A 17292-nucleotide genomic window follows, 5' to 3' on the forward strand; every position below is an offset into this window, starting at 1 on the left:
GAGAAAAGTGCTACGAAAACTGCGGATAAAAGCCACATCTTTCTCTGCGATGGTGTTGAATAAAGTGTGGAGAAATATTACTTTTCTCTGCATTTGTGTTAAATAAATCGTAGAGAAAGAACACATTTCTCTGCAGTTTTTTAAACCCAACCGCAGAGAAAGGTTTTCTTTCTCCGCTGTTTTTTTAATACAACTGGAGAGAAGGTTTTTTTTTTTTTTAAAAAAACTTGAAAATGTCATGTGTCATATAAACATTGCCTAACATATGGTTGTACACTATGATATAATGTTTTTAATGCTATTTAAAAATGTAATGTATCATATAAACATTGCATATCCTATGGTTTTACACTATGATACTATGAAGTTTGTTGCCTGTGAACGCCCCTTTAATATTTACAGCCTTGCAGAGTTCATTTAAGTTATTGATCTCTGTATTGTAATTTAATTTTGATAGACATGTTCCGTATTTATTGAATTGGGACATTTAAGTTCCATTGTTTTGAATCAATCTTGATACTTGTTATTTAATGTGGGTCATATGTTTAGAATACTCATATGAGTTAAGTAACAAACAGATTAATTTTGTTCGTAAAATGTTACTAAGATTGATGAGTTGTGATTAAGAAAGTATTAATGACAATTTTTTGTTGTGACTAAAAGTCAAGTTTTTTTGTAGTGATATTAATATATTGATAGAAATTTATTTTAGTAATATACAAACACATAAAGTCATTTACCTGCTCATTAAAAAAAAAATAGACTGAAAATCGGATTTACCTCCTCGTCAGTCAAATTTCGATCAGCTTGAGGGGCAGTTGAATTTTGAGGGGCAGTTGAATTTTGATGAGCTTGAGTGTTACTCTACTAGCCAATGAAAAACATTTATTGTAAATAGATATGTAATGATATATTTATATATATATATATTCTCCCATCCAATCTACTCACCGTTTGGGTACGATTCGAGTTCCCGGGAGTGAGGTTTAGGTCATGAACATTTTATTGTTAATTTCATTAATTGGAAGTTATATTTGGTTATCACTAGGTGACCGCTAAGGGATCAAAGGATTGATCTGTAGAGTCCCAGAATTTATTTAGCTAGTTAGGTAGTAGCAGTAGCAGCAGCTAGTATTAGTTATAGTATGTTCATTACTGTGGATTTTGGTTCAAGCCGGGACTTAGTTGGAAACTCCTAGCAATAGTTATGGATTTTATAAGTTTAACCTATAGTTTAAGAATATTAATTATAACATAAGGTTTGATTAATATTGTTGGTTATTAATATGATAATTATTATAACCTAAGATTTAGATAGAGCTAATAAGAATATGACATTTGTCATGAGCATGGATTATTCCTAAGGTTTAGATAGAACCAATAGGAATATGACACTTGTCATATGTATGATTATTAAGGAATTATTATTTTAATGATAAAATAAGGGAAATATAAGACTTAGTCTTCACCAGAATTTGTTAGGATCTTGACATTTGTCACAATTTTATTTGTGATTTAGATATTTTATTTATTTGTGATTTAGATAATTAAATAGATTTTTCGTAATTTTAGGGTATTGTAACTTCTAACCTATTTTTGACCTAGTTATGTTATGAATTTCAAAAAATAGTATTTCTAAAAAGTTGTAGATAATTTAATTAGCTTCCTAATAGTATAAAGATATTCTAAATCGGATTCCTACAGCTCCAGATATGTTAATTTTACTGTAGGTTAGTTTAGAGTTACGGGATTTAGAAAGTTAGAAGTTATGATTCTATTTTAAAATTAAATTTAAATTTGGATTATAATTAGAAGATTTTTATTCCTAGAACTCTATAAATAGGACCCAGCACCAAGCTTTTTCATTCACTCTTCAAGCATTGATCAGAGCCTTCTAGGTGCTAGTGAGACTATAGAGTGATAAACACTTGGGTTGGGGTTATAAGCTTTGTCATTCTAAGCTTATTAGACACTTGGGAAGTAAGGTTCATAGAGTGTATTTCGGTTTTGAGGTGTAGTTCGGTCATAGCAATTTCAAAGGTATTCCTATTCTTAGTTCTTTTTCTGTATTGTTAGTTCTTATAGTTTTTCTCTACTCAATTCCTAACCCAATCTTCTCTATTCTTGGTTAGGCATCTAAGTTCTTCGAACTTGAGATTTCTTGTTGGTAAGTATCTTCTCGATGGTTTAGTTCATTCCTCTTCATCTCTTTCTTTTAAAAAACTCACCTCTCTATTAATGGTTTTTAGGAGTATTCCAAAATCCCGACTTTGTTCTCATCATTTCGGTATTTTGGTAAGGAAAATATGATAGATCTTGTATGTTTGTATGATATGTTATGTTTATGTTATGATAAGTTTATGTTATGATATGTTTATGCTATAATATGTATATGTATAATATGTTTTGTAGTCCTTGGGCATATGACTTGTTTAGATAACAAGCCTCAAGATTATGTTTTTAGTCGCTTGGGCATATGACTTGCTTAGATAGCAAGCCCCAAGATTAGTTTATCATTTTCATGGTTTAGAGTTATGGTTTACCCTACCTCAGATATTAGACAGGAGACCTAGATGGGTTATCATATACTACCATGTGATCTAACCTACCTCAGATATTAGACAGGAGACCTAGATGGTTTATCGCATGCCATGTTAATGAGTTAATGGCCATTAATATTGTAGTCCTATATGAAATACGTTTTTATAGTCATATGTTTTTAGTGTATGCTTATGATTTATTATGTATGTTTTAGATAGTATTATGTTTTATAGTATATGATATAGTTTTATGCTTATGATATATGATGTATGTTTTTAGTAGGTTTTCCTTGCTGGGCATTAGGCTCATTCCTTTATTTTTAGTGTGATGTAGGAAAATGAATATGGAAGACGAAAGGATTCTTGGTAGCTTGGCTTGTGTGTTGAGGATGGATGGAATGTATGGACTGCGTGTCAATCGAGGATGAAGTTATTTATTTATTTTTTAGTCTTTTAAATCATGTTTTTTTCTGCATTTAGTTTTGTAAACAATTTTCTTTAGTTTAAAATTATGTTTTATGTTTTAAACAATGGGTACCCATGCCATATTTTCTATTATTATGTATTTGATCAAATATTTCAAGATTTAATAAAGTTAGTTATATTATTTCCTATGTATCTTTCCCAAAATAGTAGTTATGTATAATAGATCTAATAGTCCAAGGTCTTAGAAATAATTGGGTCATTACAGTGTCAGTTGGTCAGTAATTTCACTAATTACCGAGTGATTATTACCGGCGAACCTTTACCAGCGGATACACCATTTATTTTGCTTAATTGTTAGATCAAATCCTGATTCTGTCAAAACAACTCAATTATTATTTCGCAATCTATTAAGATGTTGAATCTAATCATTTGGTAATCATTAAAAAAGGATCTTCAATGAGTAATGCTTTATTATTTGGACATGTATTAGGACATCAAAATTGGATAAAGTCTTGATTTGTTGTGCATTCTGATTGACTAAATTTCTACAACTAATAACATATATATAACATGGTCGTGAGAGTTATGACATATTACAAAGCTTGTAATCGATGAAATATGAAAAGCTTGGGGTAATCTAGTGCGAACCCAAATCCTTTAATTAATTGAAGAATTTGTGCTGGATTATCTTACCTCAGGAGAAAAACATGTTACGAAAAACATCTTACCTTATGCGCATAATGACATATGAGTATCAATTCCCTCAAGAGATTTAAACTAAGCTAGCTACTCCCAATCAATAAAGGTTCCCCTAGCGCATATATGTCCGCATCCTCACCATGTTGATTGCGCCACTAATACTTGGACCACACTAAAATAACCCAAAGGTAATTACATTTAAAGCATAGAATTTTCCAAGTGGGATCGACTTTTAAAATGAAAATATACTCCACTAATATAATTATATGATATAAATTTTTATTAAAAAATAAATGAAGTTATAGGAGCGACAAGCACCACATATTCTGTGATCACTCTCCCTATAAGAACATGCAGTGTGGGCAGTAAACAATACATAATAATAAGTTGATAATAATAAGTTGAGCATGCCTAACACAACAACGATCAAGAGCTCATCGGACGGAGCCTGGCAAGGCGATAACCCTCTTAACTACGCCTTCCCTTTGCTAATACTACAAACCATTTTGGTTCTCTTCCTCAGCCGATTCCTCACTCTCCTTCTCAAGCCACTCCGCCAACCTAAAGTCATTGCTGAGATTTTAGTACGTGTGTAACATTATTATTATTATTCCCATAATAGATATGCGCATCTTCTTTTAACGCTGTCTTTTCTTTTTTCTTTTGGTGCTTATGACTCCACGTTGCACTTAATAATTTGCAGGGTGGGATTTTGCTTGGACCGTCGGCACTTGGCCGCAACCAAGATTTCTTGAAGTGGGTTTTTCCTTCATGGAGTACTCCGATTCTGGAATCTGTGGCCAGTATAGGCCTCCTCTTTTTTCTCTTCCTCGTCGGTCTCGAGCTTGACTTGACCTCCATCCGCCGTAGCGGTCGCCGAGCTATCACCATAGCTCTGGTTGGCATGTCCGTCCCTTTCATCTTCGGTATCGGAGTCACCTTTATACTCCGCCGAGTCATTAAGGGAGAGGAAAAATCCGGCTACGCTCAGTGCCTTGTATTCGTGGGAGTTTCTCTCTCCATAACAGCTTTTCCTGTCCTTGCCCGCATCTTAGCTGAGCTCAAGCTTCTCACCACCCAAGTTGGAGAAATGGCCATGGCGGCTGCAGCCTTCAACGACGTGGCCGCCTGGATTCTACTCGCTCTTGGAGTAGCCCTCGCTGGAGGGAATAACGATAACAAAAGCAGCAGTAGTCCCTTGGTTTCGATCTGGGTTCTGCTCTCGGGCTTAATGTTCGTGGCTTTCATGATGCTTGCGGTTCGACCCTTGATGAGCTGGGTGTCCAAGCAGTGCTCGTCGCAGCCGGAGTCTTTGGACGAAGCATGCATATGCTTGACGTTGGCTGGGGTTATGGCATCAGGTTTCATGACGGACTTCATCGGAATCCATTCGATATTCGGAGCATTCATTTTCGGGCTGACGATTCCAAAAGGGGGTGAGTTCGCAGGGAGACTGATAAAAAGGATTGAGGATTTCGTGTCGGGGTTGCTACTTCCGCTCTACTTCGCGTCGAGTGGGCTGAAGACGGACGTGACGAAGATAAGAGCGGGGGAGGCGTGGGCGCTGCTGATGCTGGTCATATCAACGTCGTGTGCTGGTAAGATTCTGGGGACGTTTGTGGTGGGCATGCTCTGTAAAATTCCGGCCAGGGATTCGTTGGCCTTGGGTGTGCTTATGAATACCAAAGGATTGGTTGAGCTTATTGTTCTTAATATCGGCAAGGAGAAAAAGGTACGTAAGTAATTAATTAATTATAATGCAGTAAAGCAAATTATATTTAAAATGAGTATTTGAGTAGTAGCGTTGCTATTTGACACTTATGTCTTAACACGTTAACACATTAAGTGTTACTTTATGAAAAAAAATCTTCACTCCCCAATTTTCTATCTCGTCCGTGTCCCATTAATTATTTTAGAGAATTGTTAAGGGGCACCACTAGGGTCCAACACTACAAGTAGGTGGCATACCGCTATTGGTGCAATCCAATATCGGGTCCCACTTATTTGAATTTAATAAGGATTATGGGGTATCGCTAACCAATCATGAGGCGACACCTCATGTGGTGTTGGGCACCTTAAAGTGTCAAATAGCAACACTCATTATTTTAAGATACCACATTATTAAGTGTTACTTTATGGTTGGCTAGCATGCACTACCTATTAACATCACTTCCCTTAGCAATACTCTTTGAGAAGGGGCCTTAAGTGCACAATACTAATTGATTATTGGTGTAATATAGGTTCTCACATATCTTGAAGCATATTACTACTAGTATTTTTATTGACTTTAAAATTGGATATATGTTTATTATAATTTAAAATATTAAAACTATTAAATTTAACAAGATGTGATCTTATGTGATTTTAAGCATCATATATGATGTTTGTAGCAATGCTATATATATTTATGTATATATATTATGAAAGTTGATTAACTACTACTACTCATTTACTAAATTTGTTTAACATACAAAAATCAGAATTAGTATAAGTATAGGTGCAAAAAAAATAAAAATGACACAATCATTTTTACATGGTTCAGCTATGATTTCTTACATCCTATTTCATAGGTTTTTGTCCATAAGTGAAGCAAATCCACTAAAAATAATCATACTTATTACAAGATACACACCAGTAAAAATAATTTAAAACTCCCTTTCAAATTGTTTATACAATACAAGCAAAACTCCCTATTTTTGTGAAAATCTTCAAGCAACCAGCCTCCTGCTGCTTTTGTGATTTATTGGACTCCCTTCAGCTGCTACTCAAGCTCCCCTTGAGACTTGGCTTGAACTCCCTTCAAACTTTGCACCAGAAATTACAAAAAGAATGGTAAAGAAATCACCAAAACATCATGGGCCAATGAAACAATGAAGGAAGAGAATGTTTCTTGAATAAATCACTTTTTAGCTGCTCGGGAAGGTAGGGTAAACACGAACAGAAATAATATATATACTAGGGAACAAAATAAGAAAGCCAACTCATCAAAACATATACTGAATTAGAAATCATGTGTTACTGAGCTTTCGATGTTATAACATGAAAACAATGTTTAAACATGAAGAACAAAAAATGACACTTACAACTTATACAAAAAAAAATAAATAAATAAATGTGTTTAATTAAATGTAAGAAGTTTTAAAATAAATATATATATGCCATTTTATTATTTATATTTTATTAGATTTTATTATTAAAAATAAAAATAAGGAATAAGGAATAAGAGATGAAAAATTTATCATGGGACAAAAAAAAATCATTATAATACCAATCTGGACGTATCTTAGATTTATCTTTAGTTGAAGCTTTACAGATTCAACCTGAACGAATAAGAGAATAATAATCAGGGTTTAATATTGTTTATGTTGTAATGGAATGAGATTTCAATGTTAATCCATATTTACTTTTTGAAACTTTAATCCATTGTTTGAGTGAATTACTTTTTCAATTCGAATAGGCTTTCATAAGTCAAAAGTAAAACCAAACTATAGATTGAGTTCAATTTTGTAAGATTCTATTCCAATAGCTATTTTTATATTCCAAAGGCCACCTAAAAGATTAAAATTACTAAATTTAACAAGATGTATATCTATAAATATGTATAAATATTGAAACAATCACTTATATAACAAATTATTTTAATCTTAATTTCAGTATCCTAAATTATTTATATTTTTTAAAAAATTTGTAGGAGGTCTCATGTAACTACATTAGACACTCTTATGTAAAAAAAAATCAATTCAAAAACTGTTCAAAGACTAGAAACACAAAAGAGTCCCACCGATGTAACTCTTTTTTTTAGCCCCTACCATATAAACACCCTCTATATGTATATATCCAATCATTTAGAGTAAATCATCATAAATGTATTGTCATGGAATTAGGATCAACATCATCATAATTATATTTGTAATAATAATACTTAATAATATAAACAAAACATTAGTGGGAGTGAGTAATATATATATATAAGCATGCAGGCAATGATATAGTGCACTAGCCATGTTAGTATAGTAGTATATATATAGGTACTATTATAGTATCTTTAGGTATTTTTAGTACATAAATAATATGTAATTCTATTTTTTTTTTTTTACACGAAGAGAACTTTTTAAAAATTTTTAAGAAATTCTAAATAATTTAAAATACTGAAATTAAGATTTATATGCTTGTTGTATGCGTATTTGTTTCAATATTTATACAGGTGTGCAATAAATTGTTTAAATCATAATTTCAATATCCTAAATTATTTAGAATTTCTTGAAAATTTATGATAAATTTATTATAACTACATTATATAATATCATGTAAAAAAAAAATAGAGTTAAAACTTATCTATATAGCGAAAATATTAAAAATATCTATATGTACCAAAAAATTTCAAAGTGATTCAAAATAAAGTATAAAATATATTATTAATATGTAATATTAAAAAACTACAGATAATAATAATTTAAAAAGTACTTTTGCAATTAAAAAAAACAAGAATAAAACTACAAACGTATAATAATTTCCAGGAATTTTATCATTTCTCTCTCCATAGGTATATATATTTATAGTGCTGCCAAGCCATTTTATCCTCTATTTTAACTTGCATGCAAATTATGTGTAAATTAAATATGGGAGAACTTGTCTAAACTATCGTGTGATAATAATAACTTTAATAAGTGCTCTTTAGTATTTTTCATAATAGAATACTATTACAACAAACTTTAACATTTTGAGAAATTATTAAATATATATATATAAATACTTTACTGATTTAAAAATATTGAATTAGTTTAATTAATGAACTCTACTTTTTATTTTCCATTAAACTATCTTATCCCAAAATGAAATCTCTATACATATATTTATAATAACCGTATATATCATTGTCAAGAGTCGGTGGTGATACTATTTGTAGAGAAAATATTAAATAATATAAGTGTACATATAGTGCAACATTCTTTTATTATTATCACCTTATAATTTTACACTTTTCTTATATATGTACTCGTTCAAATAATATATTATAATAGAAACATAAATTTAGTAGTATCTTCATCTCTAATAATGGTAGCAACACTATTAATTGCCAAAAGTACTTTAGTACTTCTGTGGCTACAGTAGTTGGATGGTCAAGCACGCAACAATCAAAGTGGCTTCTCATGATCACATATTAAATTTTTATTAAAAGCAACTAATCACTTTTTTTTTTCTTATTTTAAAACAAGGATCAATGTTGTCAGCTAACCAACAGAAATATTAATGGGCTAATATCAAAGAATATTTTACATTCGATATTTAGCGTAGGGTTTATATTGTTTTGGATTCTGTATTTTTTCTCATTACTTGTTTGGATTTTGTGTTTTAACAAATTACTTTTTAGACTTTATGTTTTATAAAATAATTAAAATAGAATCATAAACTCAATTTTGATGAAGAAAAAATTGAATATAACAACACAGTTTTTAAGCAGAATGATTTTATTTTTGTTCTGAACTGTTAGTTTGGTAAATTATTTGTGATTAGTTGAGAAAACATTAACCAAAATCGGATTTAAGGTTCTATTTTAACTATTTTACAAAACATAGGGTCTAAAAAATAATTTATCAAAACACAGGATCCAAATAGATAATAGGAAAAAACACAAGATCCAAAAATGTATAAACCCTTCAAATTATAGTATTTCTCATTTTATGTACTCTATACATTATTAGAGAACTCACAATAGATGTTCTACTCCATTCTTTAAAATACCTCCAAAAAACACATTTTTTTCTATTTTACCTCTAAATTTTACATTATATCATACGTCCGCTTCTTTATTTTTTTTCTCTATATTATTTAAATATTATATTTTAAACATTTTTTATTCATTTCAAATATTTTCTAAAACTATCAATAATATTCTTATATCTTTTAATATTACAATACCTACTCATATGTAATATCACATAATTATATTATAATTTAAATTTATCTAAATTTATAAACTAAAATATCAATTAATCTAAAAATATTACAAATAAAAAAATTTATTATTCTAAAAGTAAATTTTGAGAGTATTAATTAAAAATATTTAAATATAATATAATATTTTGAAGATAGAGAGAAAAGGAGGAGAAATGAAAAATTAATAAAATATTTTTAAATGATGAATAATAGACATTAGATATAGTTTTTTTTCTGTAGATAAATCTAAAAATATTTGTAAAATAAATCATCAATTGTATGACTCTTTTACTTAGTTTTAGCTATTTTTTTCAATTTTGGATAATATACATCATAAAAAATAAAAGTCTTAGATTTGTCAAAAATAACATAAAAAAGTTATCATGTTGATCTAATAATATTTTGTATTTTTTATTCAAAAATGCTGCTAAAAAAAATTCAGCCTACTGACCAAATAAAAAAAAAGTCACATGACCTATGTTGCTAGTAGATCTCGAGAAGAGTTATTTTTCCTTACGTCCATGACATGGTATAGTAACGTAACTGTATAATATAATATAGTGATATATAATATATTCGTAACCGTGTTGATAATAAGTGTTGTTTGTTGATTTGTGAAATATTACAATATTGTGAATCAAGAAAAAAAGGACAGAAGAAATTATAGCCAGTTAGAGAAGAAAGAGTAATTAAGCTAGCTATATAATGTTTTGCATTAGAGAAATGTTAAGGAACACACCACCACAAATAGATGGCTATCTTTAAAATTAATAAATATTATGAGGTATCGTCATTTATTTATTGGATGTTAAGGTGTCGAATAACAAGTTTCTTAATTAATTTAAATTGAATACTTACGTATATATACGACTGCAGGTCCTAAACGACGAGATGTTCGCCATTTTGGTGATGATGGCCTTATTTACCACCTTCATGACCACACCAACAGTCATGGCCATCTACAAGTCCAAGTCGCCATCCAACATCATCATCAGCAGTTCAAATTCAAAGCTAATCAAAGAGAAAGAGAAGGAGAACCAGCTGCGAATCCTGGTATGCGTTCATGGACCTAGAAGCGTACCCTCGCTCCTCAACCTCATCCAATCACTCGTGAATTCACCGCTCAAGCTTTATGTCATGCACCTTGTCGAGCTCACTGACCGTTCTTCCTCCATCATGAGGGTCCGCCGAGCTCGCAAGAATGGCTTTCCCTTCGTTGACCGATTCTGTCCGGGCGGCCCCACATTCCACAACCAAGACCAACAAGTCGCTGCGGCGTTCGAGTCCGCCAGCCTAGTCCACGGAAAAATCAGCTTACGCCATACGACGGCCATCTCAGGGCTGTCCTCCATGCACGAGGATATACTTCATGTGGCTCAAGCCAAGAGGGTGTCGATGATAATTTTGTCGTCCATGGAGGTTTTGGGACTTGGTTGGAGAGAGGTGAACCATAGGGTGCTGAAGACGGCACCGTGCTCAGTCGCCGTGTTTGTGGACCGCGGATTCGGGTTGAGACCTGAGTTTGAGTCTAACAAGATGCTTATTTCTTCTGATAGTACATCTAGAAGTAGTAGCAGTAGTACTGCAACAATAACCAATATCCCAAAGAAGAAGGTGTGCGTTCTGTTTTTGGGAGGACCTGACGATCGCAAGGCTTTGGAGCTGGCTGAGAGAATGGCTCACCAAGCAGATGTCATGGTGACCGTCGTCAGATTAATATGGAGATGTGGTGATGAGCATGATCATGAAAGACACAGTCGTTCCATCTCCATCGTGAATGATGAGGTAGAGAAGGTACGTACATGATAATTATCAAGTAATATTTTCACTCATAATAACAATATAACTAATTTAATGATAATTTTTAGGAACTCGATGAGGGTGCCATTGTTGAATTGAAGAAGAGGTCAAAAGAAGTGGAGCTGATAGAGAAGGTGGTGGAGAATGGCATAATAGAGACGGTAAGGAACATAGGGCAGAGTTTGGTGTACGAGCTGGTTATTGTTGGAAAGGGACGGTTTCCACTAAGCATGGTATCTCCAGTGAAACAGACTATTGATGACCAAGCCCAGTTGGGGTCCATAGGAGACGCATTAGCTTCTTCCCAACATGTCATTTCTTGCTCAGTGCTTGTTGTACAGCATCAACAACTACTTAAGTCTCCGGCGCCACTACTACCAGCCAACAAGGATGGAATAATTGTAACTGCCAGAAATGAGGAACCATCTCTTGTGTGAAACTAGTTGTGTATATATATTTGCTAAAATTATCTTCTTCACTAAATATGTAGATAGGGATATAGGAGTTTCCTTCTAATGATATGTATAAAAAATATGCAACTAAATAATACCCATAACAAAGTAGCACTGCTTTTTATAATAATTCATTTTATAAAGTCTCAATTTTGATAAATATAATTCATTTTAAAATAATAAATTCTACTTATTGGCTAAACTAAATTAACAATATATAATATTTAAATGCATATTACACGTATCGCTGCCCAAATTTAAACTAGTATGTGCACAAATATTCACTCAATCTTTTTAATATAATAAATTCCACCTGGAATAAATTAGGGCACTATGATATAGTCCCGGTCTAAAAGAAAGTAAACTTGGGAAGAGTGTAATTGCAACTATCATGTAATTGACAACTACAGGCTAAAAATGTTTAGGGGGAACATTTTAGTAATCTTTGTTAATATACACAATATTTTATTATTATTCTAACAAAATTGTTGACTGAAAAAACATATTATTGTCAATCCACCTTGCTACGGCGTGAGCCAACCAGCCTCTGAGACGACATAGGAAAACACACATCATTAATCGTAAGGTGACAGATCACGAGACAGGGGACACGGATGAGGGGAGGTAAGGTTTGATTATCCTTGAAAATTTATTGAGAGATAGTGATAAACAAACCATGTACCGAATAAAAAACATGATCAAAAATTTGATAAATAGGACCATCTAATCTACAAAATAAAACCTCCAAATAGAGCATTGATATCATCTAATGTCCGGTGAGTATAGTCCACTACTCAACGGGAGAGACATATAGGGCCATCTATGGATTCCCAGTGGACACTACGAAATAAATATGCTGTAAAAGTGTGAACTCAATTTTACGGCTTCATAACGTAGCAGGGTCCAGCCAGCGTTAATAAAAAAAAAAAGGAACTGATCAATTATAAGTTATTATACGATTTCTTGATAAAAACTGATATAAGAACATGAATACAAGAAAACCCCACAGTAAACAAAGAAAAAAAAAAGTCAATTACAGATCCAAAGAAAGGAACTTTAAATCCCTCACTTACAAATAACAGTTCTCCTTTGATTGGGCAACTTAACCCACAATTGAACATTATATAAAATTACATCTAACCACACAAATGTTTCCCCCAATAGGTTACATAAAATGATTTTTAAAAAAAAATGAAAAAGAGAAAATATAAGAGCTAAGAATATACTAACCGCAACAAAAGTGTATCCCCCATCGAAATGGGATCTAAATTCCAAATATAGGAGATAAAGGTTGTGAAGCAGCCCCTCCCACAAAGTTCAATATCCAATCATCTTTATGGTCACGCCTGCCATCCCATCCCTTTGAGATCTACTAGTAACCGAGTACCACTATTTATGGCTCAACCACGAGTTTTCTCAGAACAAGAAACACGATTCTACCTGGTCAGACCAAAAGATAATGCAATTCCTTAACATAGCACATGTTTGAAGTAGGGAAGCTTTTTAATTATTCAAATTTTATCATATCCAATTCCAATTTGAAAGAAACACCATTTTCATATGCCAACGTACCAAAAATTGTATATTTTTAGTTGATGTCCATATCAACTAAATTACCAAAATACAATGACGCGGCAATCTGTGAGAAACTGGAATTAAGTAGACTACAGGTGAAGAAAAGGAACACTACAATCCTTTCTTAAATATTTGACTAGAAAAAGGAAAGACAAAGTACAGACATTCTCAGATTCAGAATAGAAACAGTTTAATCAAACCTATATTCTTCCAGCAGCAAAAAGCATTACATAGTGAGAAAGAATCCCAATAGCAAATGGAATACAGGTCACCACATAGGACAAAATAGGATAACAGCCTAATTAATAATAATTAAAATAGACGACAAGCAAGTCCAAAACAGCATGTCACTACTCAACAGCAAATTTAAAAATAAACAATCACTTAACACCCTGCATCATATAGTGGGCACAATTCACATAAGAACATAACATGCAAAACTTGTAATATATACAACCACAATAATTATCACAATACACTAACCTTAGAGAAAGCCTCCCCCTGTCCATGTGGCATCAGACTTTCCATTCTGACCAACCGCTTTCGTATCAGATGCACTCTGGTAGAAACTATCATATCCATCTTCTTTTGGATCATCCCACCCAGCCCAATCATCGTTGTTGTGAGATGATTTACCCTTTGTTGATTCTTCCTTCCTGTTGTCTTTTTGGTCCCAATCATCCCAAGAAGACGAGTTAAAAGAATTAACATGCCCAGTCGAAGAGGTCTGCCCACCAGAGGAAGAATTCATATCTTTGTTCTGCTTAAACTCTTGATAGTATCCATTTTGCTCACTATCATTACGTTGCCAGTTATCAGCCTTCCAGGTACTTCCTTCTTTGGCGTACTCTTCAACCTTCTGTGAGGCTATTGCCATGACCCCTTTCATAATCCCCCATGTCTTCTGTCCAATCTCAGAAGTCTTTGCAGTTACAACATTAACAGTTTCATTCACCTTGTAATCGTAACCACCTTCTTTGACCTGCAATAAAAATAAACCATGAGCCTAGCAACCTAGATTATGAAAAGAATACTTTTGTTTTAACCTTTACACCAGTCATGTAAAATATGAAAACATGTTGTAAATAGAATATGCAAAAATGGTCACTTCATATATCAGGCAGAGAAATGTGAAGCTTGGGAATAATACAACAGCATAATAAGTCTTAATTTCACATAGTTTCTCCTAATTTGCAAAAGACAACAGCAAAAGAATAATCAAGAGGTCACTTCCTTTATATTGCATTACTAATAATACTTGCCGCAGAGTGTAAATAAAGTCCGAAAATTTATTTTTTAAAAGAGTATCAATGATCCATGAGCTACGAAGAGATATTGGCAAGAAACTTATACTTTCAAAGACACCTTACTAAATCAAACTCAACACCACCTACAAACAAACATCCCATAGATTAACCACCCACCTTGGCAGAGCCGAGTAGATTAACCACCCATTTCTCGAGTTATGATGAGAAATGGAGGAAAAAAGGACAGTAAAAAAGTGGGAAATCATCGCATAAAATCTCTACATTTCAATCCACCACATAATTGCATTGAGTACAACAATTATACAATTATTTCTATTAATCAAATAAGAAAAAACTGTAGCCGTTATTATTATTAAAAAAAACTAGAACCATAAAACTGTGAAATTAAGTCTATCCATATACATAAATGCATAAAAGCAATAAGAGACAAAAATGAACAGAATTAAATGATCAGCCCATTCACTGTAAAAAGGAAACTAAATGGCATAATAGAATATGATCAATTACCTTAGAAGTGATCTCTTTTGTGCCTGCTTGAACAACACTTGCAGCCGATTGAGCAGCGGATGCAGCAACCAGTGATAATCTACCAAATCCCTAAACAATAACAATAAAGCGAAAACCAAAAAATGTAAGCTTGCTTATTCTTAATATTTTACTAAACAGGATTTTTTTTTTTAAAAAAAAAAAAGAAGAAGATATTGCAGCAGAATTACCTGAGAGACAACCGATAGCACATCGCCTTGGGCGTTGTTATTCCTCTGAGAAGGCGGAGCGGGCCTCGATCCAAAACCCACGTACTTGCCACCTTGTGACGGTGGAAGTCCCTCTGGTCGGGAATCGTTTTCTGCCAACTTACGTTGGAAAAAGCTATCCTTGCTGGCAGCAGAGGCTTCCAATTGCGCCCTCGTGTAGATATCCTCCGTCGATTTCGACCGGGCAGGCATGCTCCCATGTCCATCCCCAACCCCTCTAACATTGCCCGTGGATTGGTTCCGCCTAATGTCATTCGTCGAAGAAGAAGATCTGAATCCATCGTCGTTATCCCAAGTATCCCAACCCCCGGTGTTGCCATTCCTAGCACCGCCTTGAGCTAAAGGCGGCTTCTTGGAGCCAGCACCGACATTCTCCTTGGCAACGGGAGGGTCCCGCCAGGAACGGCCTTCGGCCAAGGCTTGAATCCGATCCCGATAAACACTGGCGGCGTTGGTATTGTACTTGGTGACAATATCCGTCTCCTTAGGGATACCATACTGAGAGAGGAAGGCATTGAGGCGGTCGTTGCCACCGGCTTCCATCTTCTTGATCTGGATCTCGGACCACGAATCCATGGTGACAGATCGGACGAAGGAGATGTGGACACCGAGACCCCGATGCTTGCCGGAGCACTCTAAGCACATGAAGACGCCGTAGGATACAGATGCCCATTGAGGGTTTTTCTGAGCGCAATCGACGCAAGTCTTGTTTCCCGATTGCGATTGCAGATCCCGGAGCCGCCTCGACGCCGCCATTTAGGTCTACTCCGATCCGATCTGATTCAGATTATACCCCAAAACAAAACAAAACAAAACAAAAAAAAGATAAATAAATCAGAGAATTAAAAAAGCTAACCAATTAATTTTGATTAATTAAATGAATGAATCAAAAACCTGTGTTCTCTGTGTAAATGAGGAGAAAGTGTAGAGCACAGAGAGAATGAGGGGATGACCGTACAGCATCAAATGGTCACGAATTGCTTATTTGCGTTTCCATTCCATTTTCCTTCTCTTTCTGTTCTTTTCTTTTTCTTTTCTTCCTAATTTCAAGTTGTTCCTTTTTTTTCTATTACAAAATATAAAGCTATAGTGGTTAGTGGGAGCCAGCCCAATATATTTCTTAAGCCCATATGCAGCCAGCCCAATATATTTCCTAAGCCCATATGGGAGCCGGCCCAATATATTTCTTAAGCCCATATGGCAGCTCCTGCCATCAAGTTCAACTCACAAATAGATGTAAGCCCATCTACGTGATGTTGGATGAGCCATTATTGAGAAGGGAAAGAAAAAGTGGAAATTACATGTGTTTACTAAGATTTTCAGAAATTATATTAATAAAAATTAAGGGAGAATAATGATAAGGGGTTTAGGAGATGTAAACAAGATTTTTACGTAGTTGGGGCATTAATGAGCCTTAGTCTACGAGACAGTTGTATTAGAGCTTGGAAAGTCTATAACAATGGGGTTTTCTCTTTGTTTTAGCAGAGTAACTGTATACACGCCAAAAAGAGATCCATTTCTCAGTGCTCTGTCACATGTATTTATAGGTTCACAGGAGCACTGTGTAACGCCCTGGCTACCCCAGAACAGTTACGGAGAACGGTGAACCGGAAATTTGACTCGCTACCCAAGTCCTTTGGTTAAAAACGTGATCTAAGTGTTATTATCAGGTTAAGGTGTAAAACCAGTAAAAAGGAAAGGGTACTTTTCATTAAGTAAATAAACTGCTCATGAGCCTTTTAAAAATGTTTACAAGTGGTTCACGTTACAAAAGAGTTGCTACAGTTCCAGATATACAAACTCCGCCGGCCTAAGCGGCAAAAATAGGGTAAACCCCTAG

The 17292-nt window shown here is 33.7% G+C and overlaps 2 protein-coding genes across 4 annotated transcripts; one reads left to right on the forward strand and one right to left on the reverse strand.

Moving 5' to 3' along the window:
- The first annotated feature begins 4029 nt into the window (after positions 1 to 4029).
- Positions 4030 to 12003, forward strand: LOC133801470 (cation/H(+) antiporter 20-like). 2 transcript variants are annotated; one of them, XM_062239685.1, is made up of 4 exons: positions 4030 to 4249; positions 4369 to 5397; positions 10479 to 11387; positions 11471 to 12003. In XM_062239685.1, the coding sequence occupies exons 1-4, from the start codon at positions 4073 to 4075 to the stop codon at positions 11837 to 11839; spliced, it is 2484 nt and encodes an 827-aa protein (XP_062095669.1). In that variant the 5' UTR covers positions 4030 to 4072; the 3' UTR covers positions 11840 to 12003. The 2 variants fall into 2 exon arrangements, with proteins under 2 accessions (XP_062095669.1, XP_062095668.1); XM_062239684.1 differs by having other exon boundaries at positions 10479 to 11396; positions 11471 to 12001.
- Positions 12004 to 12845: 842 nt separating this feature from the next.
- Positions 12846 to 16513, reverse strand: LOC133801471 (ADP-ribosylation factor GTPase-activating protein AGD7-like). Of its 2 annotated transcripts, XR_009876875.1 has the most exons (6): positions 16347 to 16513; positions 15414 to 16229; positions 15205 to 15294; positions 13913 to 14411; positions 13427 to 13493; positions 12846 to 13294 (listed from the first exon to the last, which is right to left on the reverse strand). XR_009876875.1 is itself a non-coding variant. In XM_062239686.1 (5 exons), exons 2-4 carry the CDS (start codon positions 16206 to 16208, stop codon positions 13914 to 13916), a joined length of 1383 nt encoding a protein of 460 aa, XP_062095670.1. In that variant the 5' UTR covers positions 16209 to 16229; positions 16347 to 16513; the 3' UTR covers positions 12846 to 13294; position 13913. The 2 variants fall into 2 exon arrangements, 1 of the variants encoding a protein (XP_062095670.1); XM_062239686.1 differs by lacking the exon at positions 13427 to 13493.
- Positions 16514 to 17292: the final 779 nt, after the last annotated feature.

This window comes from Humulus lupulus, chromosome 9, assembly GCF_963169125.1.
Source record: "Humulus lupulus chromosome 9, drHumLupu1.1, whole genome shotgun sequence".
In the NCBI taxonomy this organism is placed as follows: Eukaryota; Viridiplantae; Streptophyta; class Magnoliopsida; order Rosales; family Cannabaceae; genus Humulus; species Humulus lupulus.

Excerpts from the sequence above, each read along its gene's own strand:
- LOC133801470 (XM_062239684.1), top strand. The coding sequence starts at position 4,073 with ATGCCTAACACAACAACGATCAAGAGCTCATCGGACGGAGCCTGGCAA. Across the intron at positions 5,398-10,478 it reads ATATCGGCAAGGAGAAAAAG|GTCCTAAACGACGAGATGTT; the intron begins GTACGTAAGTAA and ends ATACGACTGCAG. Across the intron at positions 11,397-11,470 it reads TGAATGATGAGGTAGAGAAG|GAACTCGATGAGGGTGCCAT; the intron begins GTACGTACATGA and ends GATAATTTTTAG.
- LOC133801471 (XM_062239686.1), bottom strand. The coding sequence starts at position 16,208 with ATGGCGGCGTCGAGGCGGCTCCGGGATCTGCAATCGCAATCGGGAAAC. Across the intron at positions 15,295-15,413 it reads TGCTATCGGTTGTCTCTCAG|GGATTTGGTAGATTATCACT; the intron begins GTAATTCTGCTG and ends GTTATTGTTTAG. Across the intron at positions 14,412-15,204 it reads CAAAAGAGATCACTTCTAAG|GTCAAAGAAGGTGGTTACGA; the intron begins GTAATTGATCAT and ends TTTTTATTGCAG.